The 19,960-nt window shown below is 37.4% G+C and overlaps 1 protein-coding gene across 2 annotated transcripts in view; it reads right to left on the reverse strand.

Moving 5' to 3' along the window:
• Positions 1–12,217: 12,217 nt before the first annotated feature.
• Positions 12,218–19,960, reverse strand: part of KLHL13 (kelch like family member 13) — a 108,396-nt gene continuing 100,653 nt past the window's right edge. For both annotated transcript variants that reach the window (XM_080909921.1, XM_080909922.1), the window contains 2 exons: positions 15,865–15,978; positions 12,218–13,686 (listed from right to left, as the gene is read on the reverse strand). In XM_080909921.1, coding sequence (XP_080766047.1) covers positions 13,199–13,686; positions 15,865–15,978 — 602 coding nt within the window. In that variant the 3' untranslated portion in view covers positions 12,218–13,198. The remainder of the gene's footprint in view (positions 13,687–15,864; positions 15,979–19,960) is intronic.

Consider the following 19,960-nt stretch of genomic DNA (forward strand, 5'->3'; position numbering starts at 1 on the left):
TTGTCAGGACATCCAATGTGAAGCTCATTAATATTGTAACCATGCATCTGTGTTTTTATGTTGCCTAGTTTAATTATGACAGAGGACTGTGGTGAAGCTGAAGAACTGAACAACAGGATAAGGTGATATCGTCAAGAATCATGAAAATATGATAAATGCATTACAGAAAAAGCCATGGAAATGTATGGCACAAGATAACCATAAAATGTTAATTCATGCCTGTTCCATCCTAAGACATGAAAGGCTTCTAAGTTCTGAGAGATGCTGGGCAGGACACATAGCAATGGACACTGAATGTTTCACTATAAAATACAGAAAAGGAAGCTTAGAGTAGGATTGTGTGGAAAAGCAATTTGTGAAAGTGTACTTGGGTTCCTTCCCTATAATACAGGTTAACAGAGTCATCTCTATTTACTTCCTAGGTCTTTTGGTGGAGACCACGAGAACACTAGGCAAATGTAATACAGCTTAAAGTAAAAGGCATTGGACATCAGGAAAGACTTAAGACTGCAAAATTCCACAATGTAATTTTATGATATTATTATCTACATTGTCAAGATGTCACTGTTCTAAGAGGGCTGCCCAGCAAAACAACTTCAAAGTTACTACTTTAAAAATCATGTTTACTGTGAACTCTTGCTTGCTCAGTTGTGGGGTTATTTTGGTTCTTCCCTAATTCCACGGGTCTTTTCTTGATTTCTCTCAAAGTCTCCCAGCTGTGTCTTACTCTTTATTTAAGATTTTTTATACAACATATTTTATCATATATTTTCTCTTCCTCCAACTCCTCCTGAATTCCCTTTACCTCCACACTCACCTAACTCTCCCACTCCCACTCTTCCCCATCTCCTCCTACCTCTACTGAGAGAAAAGAACTAGGCTACTATAGGTACAGTGCTTGGTCAAATACTGGTCATATTGTTTTACTTATCTCATTCAGTCCTCCCAGTAAACTATGCTAAGCTTGGGACAGCAAATGCAAACATCTCAAGGATCATCAACATGTAGACAAGGAGATAGTGTTGAGTAACTGTTGTGATGATGAAGACAACAGGATAAAGAAGATAGAAATGGTGCAGGATTAAAAAAAAAATGGAAATTAGCACCATGGCCCTTGCAGGCTTAGGACTTCCCATCACTCTAGTCATAAGCTCTTGAGTTTTCAGATAAGACCATTAGAACTCATATATGCTGAGTGCTTGGGGAAGAAATGGATAGTGAAAGGTCTAATGTAACCATGTTCATATCAGTATAGTGTCTCATCTAGGATCAGAGCTCTCCAGAGGACTCCAGGCCATTGTATCTTTGGAGAAAGCAAAAGTCTACAGGAGTAGTTGAGAAGGCTAGCCTGAAGAAAATGTTAGGACAGGCTCAGAATACCATTCATTGAGGGAGCTGAGTAGGAGACCCTTCTTTGGGCATTTCCCCCCAAAAAATAAAAATAAAAATAAAAATAAAATAATAATCAAAAGAAATAACATTCTAGAAGCAAAAGTAGAAGACAGGGTCAGAATATAATTTATTAAAGGAGAATTCAACTAAACTTTCTCTTCTGGGTATTTCTCTGAAGGTGGAGGAATGAAAGCAGGAGTTTTTGAAAATAAAGCATTTTATAGAAAGTAGATCTCAGCAGGTGTTACTGCTGGATAAGGAGTGATCATTATTTGCCATGACAGTCAAGGTTCAAAGTGGATAGGGGACAAACTACTTTCACTATGTGGATTTTCCTTTGCTTCTGTGTCAAAGATAAAACTGTATAATTAACTCAAGATTGAAAAGATTAATGTATATTTGTTATACAAAATTAAGGGCTTCATAATATTTTTGTTCAAGTATAGGACATACTTGATCTTACCCCCTCCTCATTAACCTTATTAGTTTCTACACTCTTAATACTCATACTCTTCTACTTCTATTTTTGTATATAATTACACACACACACACACATGTAACTATAGGCTTTATGTATGAAGAAAAATATAGTATTTTTATGTCATCTACTTTTTCTACTGCTGTGATAAAGTACCCTGACAAAGCAACTTGAAGGAGAAAGGGTTTACTCTGACTCACACTTTGAGGGATGGCATTATCCTGATGGGGAAGTCCTTTTGAGCTAGCCCTGCATCTTCTGTCAGAAAGCAGAGAATAATGATTGCTGATATTCAACTTGCTTTCTTCTTTTACATACAGTTAGGAACTCCAGCCAATGGAATCTTCCCGTCTTTACTAACCTAATATAGATCATCTCTCACAGGCATGCCCAGAGGTTTGCATAGTCTATAAAATCCTCCTGAGGCACTGACTTCTATATTTTTCTAGAAAGTACCAAGTTGATAACTGAGATCAACCATCATACCAGATAATATTTTGCTTAATATGATGATTTTCAACTCCATTAATTTTTCTACAAGTCACATAAGCTTATATTTATTTATAAGTTAATAAAAACTTCACTCAGTATACCTACTGTATTTTATTTACCCCTTTATTTATTGTTGGATGCTTATTTAGTATGTTTGCATAATTGATCATTGTGAACAGCCTCATAATAAACATTAATGTGTAGAAATCTGTGGAGTAGGCTAGATTCTAGTCATGTGAACACACATGGCTTACTTCTTGTCACTTTTCACTTTCTGATTATTTTTTCTTTGTATTGTATAATATGAATTCTATATGTTCCAGTAAACACTCTTTGTGCCAGAAGATTAAGTGATTTGTGTCATTTTAATGAATTTATTATACTTGTGATAGAATGAGGAGTGGGGTGGTACAGGGAAAGAACAGGTATGGGGCTAGAACTAAGGCAAGGGTTGTGGTTGGGCTAGAGTAATGAAAACCATAAATAGAAATACTCATAAAAGTCTTCTGTTCTGGGTCACTACTCAGGTTAAATCATGTCACTACTTAATCTTGATAGTCATAAATCTGAATAAACATTAGTCTGAAAGAAGAGGTAGAAAGTTACCTACAACTATATCTGATGTGTCTTATAAAAATATAGGAGAGAAGGAATATGCTTGGTGAATGTGCAGTCAGGGGTGGGAGAAGGGGGTGCCTCTCTGGGTCCATACTGAGGCATCATTTCCCCCTGAGGGACCAGTCATATGACAGTATAGTATAGAATAGAGTGTATTCAGGGCATAGGGAAGGGAGTTGAGAGAGTAAAGACAGAGAAAAGCAGAGAGGGGAAGGAGGAGAAGGAGGAGGGGGAGGAAAAGAAAGAAAAAAAAAGAGGGAAGAGGGAAGGAGGGAGAGGGGAGGGAGGGAGGATGAGAGGCCGGCCATAACCATACATAGAGAGAGAGAGGAGGAGGGGAAAGGAGAGAGAGGGGAAGCAGGAGAAAGAGGACACATATAGAGACAAATCTATTTTATCTATTGCACACTTGGCTTAGAGTTGCTGAGGACCAGAGTGGAAAGAAATAAGAAAGCTGACAGCAGAGGCATGAGCTGTGAGCTGGGACAGAAGGTGACTGTGTCTGGGCAGGATCAGGCCCGAGCCACTGACCTGCTTTCCCCCATTGAGTCAATAGCAGAGCAAGTGGCTATAAGCAGCAGGACAAGAAAATGAAGTGGGGATGGAAAAGCCTATGGACTGCTAGTGAGAGATTTGTTTTAAAAGTACCAGTTAAGTAGCCATGTAGAGGTATTGCTTACTGTGAATTCCGAGTAAGTGGGGACAAGGCTAAGACCAATCCATTGGATGTGGAAGTTATTAAAAATGTTCCTTTCAGCGTCTGAGTACAAAATTCAACAACTAATAAACAACAACAAAAACCAAACAAACCAGTCAGGTCTAGATGTACCGGATCATCATGTGGATGCTAGTAGCTCAATGTGAGTCCGAAACTCATGGGAGTGTGGTCCACCGAAGCTTGGGAGTTGGTTCTATGGCTGCAAGAGCCCAAGGTAGGGGTCACAAAATCTGCTTTCGAGAGGGGCAGGGATCCCCCAAGGGTTAGAGGTCCTAGAACAAGTGAGGGCCAGTGGAAAGACCCGTCATAAACACTGAATGTCTCCATCCTCAAGAGTAGCACAGAGGTAGCTCCAAGTTCAAGAACTCTCCCCCTCGACCAGAGGATGTTTACGATGACCAGTGTGGGGAAGGAGCTTACCCATTGTCCAAAGTTTAGGCTAGCAAACAGTGGCTCTCCATGTGGCAGTGGAGAGTCATACCTAGTCATTGCTACTTTTTGGTAGATGTTGGTTTTCAAAGGTGCCATACCTAAGATCCTCTTCTACACTTCCAGGCATTTTTCAGAAGCCTTCTCTGGGAGTTCTGGCTTCATGTAGTCTCTGTTTGAATGAGAAATTCATGCCAGCCCACCTCCACTACCATTTTCCCTTTCTGAATCCTCTGCTATGTCTGAAAAGTAGAACTCAGGGGATGCCAGGGCCTGAGCCACCATTGTGAATTAAAAATAACAGATCGTTACATGGTCAATGCTGGGAAGACTTTAGGGTGCTTATGTTCTTCAGGATTCATGCCCAAGCTTTTACCTTCATTTTGACCTAGGCCTCAATATCCAAACAGTGTTAGTTCTTTGATTTTCTGGAAGCCATCGATCTTTACTGATATCTTCTAAACAGGAACAACAAATCATTTTTTCCTTGGGGGACTAATTAAAATGTCACTCACTGGAAAGCGTAAATGAAAATTTGCCCAATTTCCCTCCCTCCCATCTTCTTATAGTGAGAGGGAAAATCATATTTTAAGGAAGACTACTGCCATGTAATCATTTAAAACACATACACATCTGGCATGAATTCACTTTCAGGGATTTCTTTGTTGATGATCACAGAATCCACAATTTAATTTTTTTAAGCTGAGAAACAAGCTTCATTGACTTTGAATTCTGTGATTTCATAACTTCCCAAGAAAGCCCTTACTCATGAACAGTCACAGCACTGGCTTAGCTCTCAGCCTCTGACAAAGAATTACTCTGTTTTCTGTCTCTTTAGATGTCCCTACTTTGGATATGTCACATAAGTGGAATTTTTAAAAAGGCACAAAATGTGTGTCAATTTTGTGAATTGGGAAGTTCCAGTTCTTTGGAAAGTTGTGTCAAACGATGTTTTGCTGGAGCACCCAGGTGAAAGGGTGTATGGATATACAGGACAGGTGAAAGGACCCAGGATGAAGGAATATAAATATGACCCCACAGACAGTGGGAGACAAGCACTGAGCTTTGCTCCACCTCCGTATTATTGGCTATAAGACACATACTTTACATAGTGTTTTGAGTTCAACTTGTCATAACTCCACCATTGAGAGAAGAAGTTCACCCAAGTACTGCTTGTGAGGTTTTCGCTGCAGCTTGCCACTTCTGAAGCCTATTCTCAGGCAGGCTGGCGAGCCTTTCGATTTCTTCAGGATTGAAATACAGGTTCTGGTTCATGCCTCGTGTCTGCTTGCTGAAAGGAAAGGACTGTAGCTGCTGATTCCTGTGTAGTGTCTGCCTTTCTAGAGGACCAGTCTGCAACTGCCAAGTTGTATTTGGTGTTTGCTATGGGACAGAATTATTGCCAAAGAAGCTTGCCCTCAAAGAACTATTGTAGAACAGGCTCACTTCCCACCTATCCTAATAACTTTTATTTTCTGGGTGGTGGACTAGAGGAGAGGTTGAACCCTTATTAAAATTGGGTTGCAAAAAATTATGCCTACAATTTTGTCTGCTTTCTTCAGCATCTTCAGGACTTACACATATTTTACCATGTATTTGTAGTGCATTTTTCATTGTTGCATAGTATTCTGTTTTGTATACAACTTAAAACACATTGTTGCACATCCACTCATCATTTGATGAATGCCTTGCTTGTTTTTATCATTTCCTCTGTTATAATGATTCCTTGAACATTCTTCTGTAAGTTTGAATGAGAATATTTGGCTTATTTTTTCTTGAATTTCCAGCTAAGGATGGATTAGCTGAGCTACATAATGCCTCTATGATTGTCCTTCTGAAATACTGCCAAACTAAAAAGAACAATAATAGGATTTTTTTGATGAGTTTTCTCTAAGCATTTACTTGTGTTGACTAACAGTAGTAATAGGATATTATTGGCATTTCATCTAGGCTCTGCCCCACAATTACCTGGCAATAGCCAGGTATGCCCAACTCACTAAAAAGGGAGCTGCTTGCCCCTTCCTACTCTCTCTTACCTTCTTGCTCTTGCTCTGTCCTCTTGCACCTGCACCTCTTCTCTTCCCATTCCCTTCCTCATTCTCTCTCCATGTACTCATGGCTAGCCTCAACTCCTCTACTCCACTCTCTCTGCCTTTCTGTGTCTACTCCCTTAACTCCCCTCTTCATGCCCTGAATAAATCTATTCTATACTATACCATCATATTGCTGGTCCTCAGAGGAAAGGGATGCCTCAGCATGGACCCAGAGAAGTACCCCCTTTCTCTACCCCTGACTGTACACCCAAAAACATATTCCTTCTCTCCTTTATTTTTATAAAAACACATTTGGTGCAGAAACCCAGGATTCAGAAACTCAAAGGTTCACATCCACTGCCACACGGAGAGCCGCTGTTTGCTAGCCCAAACTTTGGACAATGGGTAAGCTCCTGGTACTTAGCACTCTGGAAAAACAATCACTTTAGTAAATCCATGGTAAGAAGTTTTCACTTGTCATGCTTCAGGGCTTTAGTGGGATATCATACACAGATGGTGAATAATTTCTTTGTTCTCATTCTGATATAAATTCAAATATTGTGGTCTTTGGTGACATATTTTATGGCTGTGGTGGTCTGAATGAGAATGACTTTCGTAGGCATATATATTTGAAAGCTTATCCACTAGTTACTGGAACTGTTTGAGAAGGATTTGAATGTGTCACCTTGTTGTAAGTAGCTGTCACCTTGTTGGAGGAGATATGTCATTGAGGATGGGCTTCGAGGTTTAAGAGGCTGGTGCCAGGCTGTCAGACTTTCAGGTTTTCAGCCCCTTCCCTCTCTCCCCTCCCTTGATTTATATGGATCAAGATAGAAAGCTTTTGAGTACTGCAACAACACCATGATTATCTGCTTTTTGTCATGATTATTGCAATCTAACCCTCTAAAACCATAGGTAAGCCCCAACTACATACTTTAATAAGAACTGCCTTTATCATGGTGTCTTTTCACAGCAGTAGAACATCATGAAAGACAATGGGTATTTAAATTTGCACTCAGTAAGAAATTTTGAATTGTCCTAGGCAAGGTGAGGGTTTTAAGAAGGAAATTATACTTAAGTATACATTTACATATATTTAATGAAGAAATGTCATAATGCTTATACATTTTTAATGCCTTAACAACATTAAATTATACAAATATGAAATATGTTTATAATTGTTTCATATAAACAGGTGGTATGAATGTTTAATATGGTAGTTCATCAACTGTAAGTATATTTAAATTTTTAATATTCAAAATGAAATGTAAATGAAATCTTCATTGTATGTAAATAGCTCTCAAGTTGTAACCTTACTTGAAGAATTCAAATGAAACAAAATGCAATATTTAGCTTCTGTGTCTGGTTAGTTTGCCCAAAAATATCAGCCTACCATGAAAATATGAAACCCATACTAAGAAAAAAATCAATAAAAATATACTTTCTTTTACACTGTAATCAAGTATGTGTGTATGTATTTACATGCACAAAAACTGTTTTGCCAAGTTTTTCCTTAACAGTATATTATATATATATACTGTGTTATATATATATATATATATATATATATATATATATATATATATATATATATATATATATATATGGTGAGATGTATGTGTGTGCATGTATATGTATACCTACATGAATGTAAGAATTTGTAAACACACACACATATATACATTTATATAATTAGAAAAGGCCTGCTCCACAGGAGGGCATGAGTGCCTAGTATTGTAAATATGGTCAAGAAGCCATAATTCAGGTTCTCATAGGCTACATGGGTGACCTTACAACTACTGCTTGGTTAAATAGGCATGGTATTACACTATTTACTAAACTTATACCTCTGTATTCTCAGACCTCATCAGAAATGTTTCTTTGTGCAATAAACAGTTAACATCTTCTAAATAATCCAAACACTCCCCAAACACTCCCAGCAACTGGGGCCAAATACATGAGCCTATATGGAGGCCTTTCTCCTTCCAATCAACATAACATGGAATCTAGAACCACAAGCTTATTAATACAAATTTAACCAAATAAAGTCTATTAGGTCAGTATTGTTCTCAGTACTTTATATTCATTTTTGAATTGCGAAGGTACTATTATTAATTTCAAAAGACTTAAATTCCTGGTTAGGAGGGTTTTTTTTCTCCTCCACTTCTCCCTCCTCCACCTTCTCCTCTTCTTCCTTTTCTCTTCTTTCTCCCCCTCTTACTTCATATATTCTTTCTCATCTTCTTGTTCCTCCTTCTCTTCTTCCTTCTCCTTTTATTTTTTAAGACAGGGTTTTTCTGTTTAACAGACCTGGCTGTCCTGGAACTCAATCTGTAGACTAAGCTGGCCTCTATCTCAGAGAGTCACCCGACTCTGCCTCCTGAGTACAGGAATTAAAGATGTGTACAACCATACTCAGTGAACTAGGCAAGCTACTGGCAAAATTGTGTATGGAGATAAGAAATAACAATAATTAAAAGACTGGGTGTTTCATAACACTGAGATTAATTATAGGATGCCTGGAGCCTTACTTGTCTTCAAGAATGCTTTGCAATAAGAAAGAAAATATCCTTTATTTTTGCCTCTGGGTTTAAATTTCCTGTATCAAAGAAACATGCTACACAGTGAGATTTGAAGGAAGCCTTGTGAAATAACTCCATCTCAGTTTGCCACATACTTTAAAGGGCAAGTTATTTGTAACCCTTTCTACATGACAGCAGCAATGACTGGCTGCCTTTTCCAAGGTTGCTCTTATATTTTGAAATTTGGAGCCACAGAATATGTGTGTTATTGAGGAAATCTCTCATTTATAGCTTTCCTTTCATCCACTTTACAAATACCTCTTCTTATGCCATTGTTGGAATGATGCCATGTTAGACAGCCATCTTCAGTGTAAGTGCCTATCACATGACTAGACCGAGCTTCACAGTTTTGTATTCATCTTTGTAGCCCTGGTATGGTGGCTTGAATAAGAATGGCCCCCATTGGCTTATATATTTAAATGTTTGGTTTACAGATGGTGGATCATTTAGGAGGGATTAGTAGGCATGTCCTTGTTGAAGGACAGTTGCCACTAGGGGTGGAGTTTAAAGTCTCCAAAACTCACACCATTCCCAGTTAGCTCTCTCTGCCTCTGACTTGATCATATAGGACCTGTCAGCTACTGCTCCAGCACCATGTCTGCCTGCCACCAAGCTTCCCTCCATAATGATCACAGATTAACTCTCTGAAAATGTAAGTAAGCTCCAATCAAATGTTTTATAAAAGGGATGGTTCATGCTGTCTTTTCACAGAAACAGAACAGTAACTAACACACCAGAACTAACACACACACATCCATGCATAATGGTAAACTCAGGAAACTATAGCCTGTGCACAAAATAAGGCCTGTGGCCCTTTTGTGTGTAGCCTATGAGTGAAAATGACAGTCATGTTTTTAAATGTTTGAAAAACTACCCAAAATAATAGTAATGTTTTCCAATACTCCCACATTACATAAAATTCTAATGTCTTTAAATAAAGTTGTATTCATGATAATACATTTAGGTATCGTATATCTCTTTGTACTACCACAGTGAGGATGATTAGTTGTGATGGATATTATGTAATTCACAAGGATTAAAAGTCACTGGCTTTTTACACAAAATTCATGCCACTCCTACTAATATTTCCCTTTTTTTTCTTTCTATAGAGGTATGTTCTTTAATGTTGCTTTTATCCCTCTAATTTTAAGGATCTAACCAAATGGTCCAAGTGAGGGGAACAAACTGTGATAATTGGGTATACCCTATTAGTGGGGACATTTAGAGATGAAATACTCATTGACTCTAAGATCTAAATTACATGGACTCAGTGCACTGGCAAAATATCTGAATTGTATTGCTACACTACCCCAACAACATTTAGTAGTTTTAAACTGGCAAAGCTCAATACATTTCCTGGTCATTAAATCTCATGTAAGACAGGTCAGAAACACTATTAATGATACTATGTCATGCTTGCAGATGGGAGTCTAGTATAACTGTCCTCTGAGATGCTCTACCCAGCAGCTGACTGAAACAGATACTCACACCCACAACCAAAATTTTCAGAGGTCTTATGAAAGAGTTGAAGGAAGTCCTTTGATCCTCAGTGGCATACAGACTTGACAGGAAGACTAACAGAGTCAAATAACCTGGACCCTTAGGGGCTCTAAGAGACTAAGCCACTAACCAAAAGAGCATACATGGGCTGTACCTATGCCCCCTGCACTTAGGTAACAGATGTGAAGCTTGGCTTTGATGTGGATCTGCAACAACTGGAACAGGGCCTTAGTCTCACTCTGTTGCCTACGGATCCTATTCCCCTAACTGGGGCACCTTGTCTTAACTCAATGGGAAAGGATATGCCTAATCCTGCAGTGACTTGAGGTGTCATGGTCAGTTGGTGTCTAAGGGGGACCTCACCCTCCTCAGAGATGAACAGGGGGGAAAGATAGGGGGAGTGTAAAAAGTGGGACTTGGAGAACGGGCATGCTTCCATAGGGATGTAAAGTGAATAAATAAATAACTTAATGGAAAAAAGACAGGCCAGAAATACTATCTTAGAATTCAGAGGGCAACCTATTGATTTATCAGAAAATTGTGTATTGATACTCTAAACCATACTTTACATAAAATATGAAAGATTAGACTGATAATAGAGGTTTTCTACATTGATGTGATGTTTCTTCGTGGTACTTTTCTTCTTAATTTTTTAAAATACATTTTTTTTGTGATTACCAAGATCTTTAAATATGGAATTTGATCAACTTAAAACAGTGATTTATGAAACCTTTAGAACTTGCTTTGCATGTATTTTCTTCCCTAAAATCATTATGACATACAGACAACTTGACTACAGTACAGATGCTTCGTAACTAAAAATCTCAGGAGTCTAGAATAAAATACGAAGTAAAGCTGACTTTTCCATACAAGTTTTAAAATGAAAGACAGGTTGTTGATCTTCTGGTAGTAGCATATCATGAGAATCATGCTCCACCTGAGTAGAGAAGATAGATCTTGAGTGACAGAGAAACTGTCCTCAGAAATATAATTCAGTATATCTCTATAACGTAGCATGAGTCTATGCTGAGGCAGTAAGATGGCTTGAACCCAGAAAATTAAGGTCAACCTGAGCAATAGAGTAATAAAGCGCTACTCGAGCAAGCAGAAGGGATGGAAGAGGAGGTATAAGGAGCAGAGGAGCGCTGAGTGAGCGAAATCCTGAGTGAACGTGAAGTGTTGTCATGGATACAGCCACGGAAAGGATTAAGGCCGCAGAACCATGGGAAATTGGCAAAGTCTTTCCCCATAGGGCCCAAGCTTGAATTTGGCAAAGCCTTCCTTCCACTGCCCCAAGTACAAGTATTTATGAACAACTGTCTAGTTTGAGCAAAAACCAGCAACTGCAGCTCTGTCCTTTCAGATGTTTGTAGCTTGAAACTACTGGGCTACAGATACCTCCTACCCAGACTAGTTCTCCCTTTTCCCACACTACTCCCCACAGGCTTGGGTTGCAGGGGGTGGAAATGCCACTCCATAGAGTGGCAACACTTCACCTGGCCCCAGCTTTTCTGTACATGTCTGTCATTTCTATATTACCCTCGTCACCCTTAGATAGGGTTTCTGGACCAAGCTTTGCAGGTCATAGTAGGGAGGGAAGAGAAGGGAAAAGAAAGGGAGGGAGGACATATGACTGCTTTTATAGTTTACCCAGACTTGGCACTGCAGCTGCATAAGAGCCAATTAGCATTTTTCACAAACCGCTTCCTCAAAGGCAACAAGCAATATCTTCACAGTGAGGTGAGGGCTGGCCCAAGTCTTCGTCCTTTGAATAAAAGTCACATACACTTATGTGCTCAACCTCCTCAGTCTCGCCCCTTGAAAGGAATTGAATAAATGGAAGTCAAATCAGAAAGTAATAGCGCAGTGCAGGATGACATTAAATGTTTTTATTGAATAAAAGGGAAACCATGGACATCAAAGAGCAAAAGCAGCTTCCCAGGTGAAGCTGTTACACTTTGTGCTAGATAACCTCATGAACCAAGAGTTACAGAATACAGAATACACTGAACAGGTAAGTTACCTCAACAGCAAAGGAGAAAAAGAGAATGTAATTCTTTAAGATAAAATTTGGTCAAGTGATAAATTTAGTTGCTCAAAATTCCTAGCCCTTATCCACCTAAATTCAGTATGGTTCTAAATATATGCATTTAATGTGTGCATACTGAATCCCCGTTTTTCATGGAAGCTGCTTTTTTGAAGAATTTCTTAAATTTCACATTTATTTGACCTGTCACTCAATTTTTAAAAATTTGTTTTTGACATAAGTATGTGTGTGTTTTATCTATACACACTTAAAAAACCCCAAGCCTATTCTTATAAGAAGAGGGGTCATGCTTTCCCCCCCAAACTAGTGTTGGTGAATTTCAGTTATTTCTCCTGTGTGTCTTAGAAACTTGGTGTGTTCTCAATGCACCCACACAGTTAGGTGGGTTGACAGATGTGTCAAAAATACTTTATGAAAAGAGGGAGGTAGCTCATGCGAGTTGGCAACCTTTTGTGTAGTGTTTCCTGTTGGAGCAGGCTGCCTCCCTTTGACATCTTACAGTTAAAGATGAAAGGAAAACTTTACTTTGAAGCCTAGTGATCACAGTTGCACATTTACTATAATCCACCGTCAATTTGGCTTATAATGTAAGATGATGAATACCTTACACTCAGTACACAGCATTTAAAAAGTACTGAAGAAACATTTTGTAGACAATACTTTTTTTTTTGTTTTCATGTTAAACATCAGCTTCTATGGGATATAGTTCAAGGATGGTTTGTTACCACTTTATAAACACTCTAGGCCATACAAACATCACAAGTAACATCAATGTCAATTTTTTTTCCAATATCTGTATCAATTACTGGAGGCTAATTCTAACATATATTCTACTTAAGGGGGGGAAAAGAAGATAATCATGACACATTGCAAAGATAGGAATATAGCATCTTAACTGTAAGGATGATCTTAGGGTCCAGAAAGAGGGGACTCCCTAGAAGGTGATGGTGTGGCTTCCTCAGGTGGATAAACTGTAAGTGTACAAGCTCGAATACCACCAAGGGACTCTGGCAGATCAAAAACCTTATGCCACTCATTTTTCTCTGGATCATACTTCTGCACTATCTCAACCATACAGCGATTATTCCATGAATATCCTCCCACCACATAAATTTTATTCTCAAAGACAGCGACCCCAACATCGCTCTGCCCTCTCAGCATAGAAGCAATTGGGGTCCACTGGTCAAGGATAGGTGAGTAGTATTCACAGCTCAGGACATCATCGTAATCACTGGTTCCTCGGAAATGGTTGCCACCAATGACATACAGCCTGTCGCCCACTGTACACATGCAGTGTAGGCCTCGGACAGTAGTCATTGGTGCCTTCTGGGTCCATTTGTCAGTATCAGGGTCGAAGCACATGAGTTCCTTTTGGAAAGTGTCATGGGTAATTCCTCCTAAAGAATGAAAATAATAGGCATGAGGAAAATAGATCCTAAAGAATATAAAAAGTGAGGCTCTCTCATAGATAATTAAATTTTCCTGCATTTTATGGTATATTGTAGATGACAAATTATGTGTTGTCACTCCATACTCTTTAGCAACAACGAAGAAAAGAAAAATCTCATGTTTAACTATTTAATTCGTGTGAAATTGATATATTATTGCCAAAACCTTCTCAAATGAAGAGCTATCATATTTAAGGAGCTTCAGTGGATGGACATATATTTTGGCCATTATTAGAGTTGACTGTGCAGTAAATTCAAACTGCAAAGCATCAGTGTGTTGTGACATTTTAGTGAGTAGCTATGGGTGCTGAGCACTGGGCTAGGACACTTTAAATTGTAGGTACCGATTACGTTTTTTTTTTCCAAATCAAAATCCCCATTCTAATTAACATATTAGGCTTCTAAATATAAAGCAAGATATTTATTAAAAGTTAAAATTCTCATGCCAGTAACACACAGCCTGGAACACTATGCAAAGCTAAAGAATTGAAATTTTGAACATAAGAATTTTATATATATAGCAGTTGATCGTTATTTTATTGGGTCAAATTACCTACAATCTGAATACAGATAGAACACAAGTAATCCATCCTATGCAATGAAAGCACCAGACTATCTTCAGCAGACAAGGGACAGACCTAAGCTAATCTTTTGCTGTTATCGATTTATCAAGTAGCCAGACAGAAATCTACAAAGCATAATTTTCTAATCTTTAAAGCCTTACCAGAAATCAATACATTGTTTCTTTTGTTTTCTTTTGGTTATAACATTGGCTCAGTTCTTATCCTAACATCAGTGTGGAAGATGATTTGCAGTATATACCAATTATGCCAAAGTGCCAGTAAAACTATTCAAGTATCAGTTTTGCTTCAGAGAACTGGGAGCTCTTGTTATAGTAGTAGAGCACTTATACACATGAAACAGGTAGGTGATACAATATGACTTCCTTTATGGCTCTGTCAGTAAATGACGCCCCATAGTCACTTATGAATCGAACCCTGGAAGCCTGCCAACCACATGCCACATAGCCATTCACAGATCCTTCTTGACTACACACATCATAAGGCAATGCTCTGTGACTTATCAGCCCCTTAACAAATTTGCTTTCTAATAACAGAACTATTTTCATGGCATTGAAGGCTCTCAGAGGCATACATGACTAGGGAAGGGGGGGAGAGGGAGAGGGAGAGGGAGAGGGAGAGACATACAGACAGAGACAGACAGACAGAGAGACAGACAGACAGAAAGAAAGAAAAAGAGAAAGAGAGGAAGGGAAATAGAAAGTGTGTGGGGAACAAAGTTGCCTAATAACTTAAATGTCAATATCAAAGGTGATTACTATACTAAAACATTGCTAAATTCATGAATTTCTGAAGGGAAATTCAAATACAAACTGTTTGAGAATGAAAGTTTTTATTTGAATACTGAACAAACTTGAGCCATTTTGAAATTTTCATATAGAAATATCTCTACATATAATGGTACCACAGTAAAATCCTCATTTTAATACTAAAGAAATAATATGTGTGTATTTGTTATGTGTATTATATATAATGGATTACAGTTAAAGAGATTATTATGTATGTTTTATCTCCTAATATATCTTAGCCAGATTTTAAGTCAAACAAATGATTACTATATGTGAATGGTGTTTACTAGAATACAGAGTATTGAGAATTACTTTAAAAAAGAACTGGAAACAAATGCTTTCCAAATTCTTATACATTATATGTGTCTAACTGAATTGGTTTGGTGCTAGATAACCTTATAGAATACTCAAAGCATTCACACATAAATATACACATAAACGTCTTCCTAAAAAAAAAAATATATATATATATATATAAATATTTACTATTTTCCCAGAAATTATTATTACTGGCACTATATGGAAAGATCATATTCAGTGGGAGAAGAAGCGCCAAGTTCTGCAGAGACTTGATGTACAAGGTGGGGGAGATATGCAGGGGGAGCTTCCACTCTCTCAGAAGAAAAGGGGAAGGGATAGGAAAGGAACTATGGGAGGGAGGGACTGGGAAGGGGGAACAGTGATCAGGATGTAAAGTCAACAAATAAATAAATTAGAAAGAATAAACATTATGATATGTTCACAGGGTAGTTGTCTACCTGAAATATACATCACTCCTCCATACACAGTTCCAGCGTGGCCATAGTGAGGTTCATTCATTTTGGCAACATAGGTCCACTCATTTGTTCTTGGATTGTAACATTCTACAGTAGCTGTTTAAAAAAAAACAGAAATACAATTATATTTTAATTTTTTTTTATTTTACTATAATGACATTTTTATTTTAGTATAATAATAATAATAATATATTAATCTCTGAAAATGAATAATATGAGAATCCTCAGAGGGCCTCTTATAATTTATGAGACTGTTAAAATGAAACATTAAGAGATATTATATTAGGCTAGTTTAATTTCTAAAACATTATACAACTGTAAAAACATCATTAAGGATTTCTTCTACCATTTATTTGTTTATCACTTTTTAATTTGACATTTCTCAAATTTCTTTGCTCTAAAAATTCAGGAAAAGATTTTAAAAAATCACAACAAACAGAATAACACATCAATTCTGATTACCTATTTTTAACATAGTGGACAGGAACAAACATCCCTATCTGCAACGCACAGCTGAGTCTGAGTATAATTACTGTCTGATCTATTTCCTACACATTCACTATGGCAACGACTACAACCAATAGCACCTTTCTTAACTCAAAAATGATTGGTAATAATGTGTTAATATCTCTATGAAGTATACTTCATGTCAGTAATTAATTTGTCGTCTTCAACATAAAGTACTTTGGACACGTGACCACAATTACTTAAATATCTTTCAATCTATCCACTGTTGGACACCACAAGATCAGAACAATAGCAGTCCAGACAGATTAAAAATGTTTCTTTCTAGAAGGAAAGAAACAGATATTCTGAAGACTGGCAGGAAGCATGAAATCTAGATGGACTTGAAAGGTTCAGATTTACTACAGATACTATAAAAGAAGATTCAGTTCTTTGTTTCCTTCTACTCTGTCTCTTTCCTTTAAGTTTTTTTGATCATTTTATTTATTTACATTTCAAATGTTATTTCCCTTCCTGGTTTCCCCTCCACAAACCCCCTATCCCCTTTCTCCTTTCCTCTGCTTCTAAGAGAGTACTTTACTTCCCCCACCCCACCCCCACTCCTGCCTCACCACAACACTATGCAGGGAAACACAGTGTCAACCTCAAAATGAAATCTGCTTCAGTAACTTCCCTTCAAGCTTTATGATATAGTTTTTACTTTAGAGCACAGTTCTAGGCAGTGACATAAAGCAGAAAGTCTAAGGTTTAGCAACTTCACCCCAAATGTAATACTAACTGGAGAGTAAACTTTTGAAGCACATTGTCTACTTAATAACTACAGGTTAATATGGGAATAGAGGAGTGATTTGTTTGTGTTATATAGAGTAATTATCCTAAGTACTCTTGATCCCTCCCACCATGCCTATACATTAGCAATTCCCATCCTTCTAGTCCTTTCCTTTTCCACTTACTTTATTATTTTTTTAATTTCAAAATCTTTTACTATCCTCATTCTGATCTATTCTCTTGATGTTCTATATGAGGCTCTGGAGTCTTAAATTTTTAATGGGTAGACAATAATGATGAATTTATAGCACCATATGATGTTCTACTGTGTGTATACATATATGATGGCTAAACCAGTGTAATTAGCATATCTATCACCTCAAGTACATATTGATTTTTACGTAGCAATGCCTTTAAAAATAATTCTTTCTGGTTGCTCTTGGCATGACTATCACCTGACAAGCAAAAACGCAGATTGTACATTTTTGTCTCATACACAGAGGGACTTAATGTAGTGAATGGCATGTGATATTAGAAAAGTAATAAGAGGATAAACTTTCCATGAGAAAGCAATCTAATCTCACATCCTAACAGAATGGGGATTTAAAAATAAAGACTTCCAGGTATTATTTTCTTCATCTAGTTCAAGCCAAAAAGAGACCTGACTAGCTATATGCTTCTCTTAATATAACAATTTTCCCCTTGAACTTTAAAGTTTCTCCATTATAACTGTCCTTTTCTATATCTAATCCACCTGCCTAGATGCAGTTTCTATAATTTTCCTTTTATTCTTTTTAAGGTACAGTTGGGAGATTGAATAGCTCATCACAGTGGTGGTTAACATTCCCCTGTATGAAAAGATAATGCTGTTCCTATATCAGTACATTAATTGCATTTTTTCTAATAGGAATTGTAAGATCCATTCATAGTTTCTCATGCAGGAACCTCTCAGTACAAGATGGAAATTTATCTCACTAACTGTGTGATAGCTCATCAACCCTGAGCATCCCCTCATCCAGCTGGGTCATCAATCACCTTTATACTTTTCAGTTCCCTTAGCTTTATTGTCAACTGTTCAAGTTCCTCTGTGTCCATCTGTTTTTATTAGAGAAATCAATAACATTCGCTATGAAAATAAAATGCATCTGATTCAAAATCTGATGTGTATATTCCTGTCTCGGTCTTTCCCATTTGCACAATAATCAGATGCGGAGTGCTACTGATAAGTCTGACAAGCAGAGGAGGGAGGGCAAAGACAGCACAAGGTAAGGGGCTTGAGCCCTAAAATGATATTTATATCCAGAAGCATGAGGGCAAATGCAGGGCAGGTGTCAGGAAACTTCAGTCCCTGCCAAAGCCAGTATCCCAAATCCATGCCCATTTCTCTATGCCCCACAATATAGCAAGATGAAGGGTGTAGCATTTTTTCAAGGATGGAAAAAACTACTAAAAGACTATTCTGCAACAAAAAATATTGTTATGAAACTACAATTTCAGTGGTCATAAATAAAGTTTTGTTGGAGCTGAGGCCCAAATATTTGTTTATGGACTGTATAACTGTTTTTTTTCTACAAGAGTGGGACTCATTAGCTGCAACAGAGAATTAATACCTCAAAAGCTATGACTATAATTTCTGAGACTTTACACAAGTTTCCTGACTGTTAGAGACTCAACTTCAGTCCTCTAAGGCTCTGGTGTAGAACTTAGAGACCCTTCAATTTCATAACTATAAGTACTATGCTTATTTCATATGTCTCAGGTATCCTCATTTTCTCAAGTGATTTTATCAAGGTCTGAAGTAAGTCTTAAGAGATAATGTGAATTGGGGCTGGAGAGATGGTTCAGCAGTTAAGATGGCTTCCCTTCCAGAGGTCCTGAGTTCAAATCCCAGCACCCACATGGTGGCTCACAACCATCTGTAATGGGATCTGATGCCCTCTTCTGGTGTGTCTGAAGACAGCTACAATGTACTCACATACATAAACTAATTTTAAAAGAGAGAGAATATGGAACTTACTCTAGATCTGTTTACTAACGAACAAACCCCCAAATCCATTAAAAAGTAGGGGGCTCATTTAATATAATTTAGCACCTTTGCTGTCTATTTGAAAATTTTAACATTTTTTTCTGTTATTCTATCATCTGAAAACTTGCTTATTTATGTAATTGCAGTGAACAGATCTGGGTCATTATAGACTTCTTCAAAATGGAAACCTGCAGTGGAAGTCTGACTTCATAATTATATTACGTTTTTAAAAGGTTGAAAAAACCCCAACAGACACTTCTAAAAATGTCAAAAATTAAAAGAAAAATCATTTTCCCTTAAGTGGCAGTTCCTATAAACACTTATCCTATTTTTCTGTTGCAACCAGTATCAGTGAGAGCAGAATTCCCAAGGAATTACATTCCAGCAATAAGTCAAACATGTAGGTATACAAATTGTCTTTTTAAAAATGTGCTACAGACAGATTTTCCCCTTAAGACCCTCATATACTTCATGGGAGAATCTGAAAAGACACAGTATATTAAATTAATATATCATGTCTTACAAAGGTTGGCAGTTTTCCTTTTATAATTACATATGGGCAAATGAAATTGTATATATGAAAGTTACATAATGTACAGAACCAATCAATGAATCTGGCAAATTATTAAGAGCCTTTCCCCATCAATCCCTCTCCATCATCTTTTCTATCTCAACAGGCATGCGAGTGTGGAAATCTAATGAGTTAAAATGAGGATGCTCATTTACAAGAAGAGATGCTAGCAAGTGTGTAGAAGAGGAATTAAAAAAGAATAACAATAAACCAATCCAGTCTTACATATATATGACTTTCTTGAGATG

This window comes from Micromys minutus (genome assembly GCF_963924665.1).
Source record: "Micromys minutus genome assembly, chromosome: X".
Taxonomy (NCBI): Eukaryota; Metazoa; Chordata; class Mammalia; order Rodentia; family Muridae; genus Micromys; species Micromys minutus.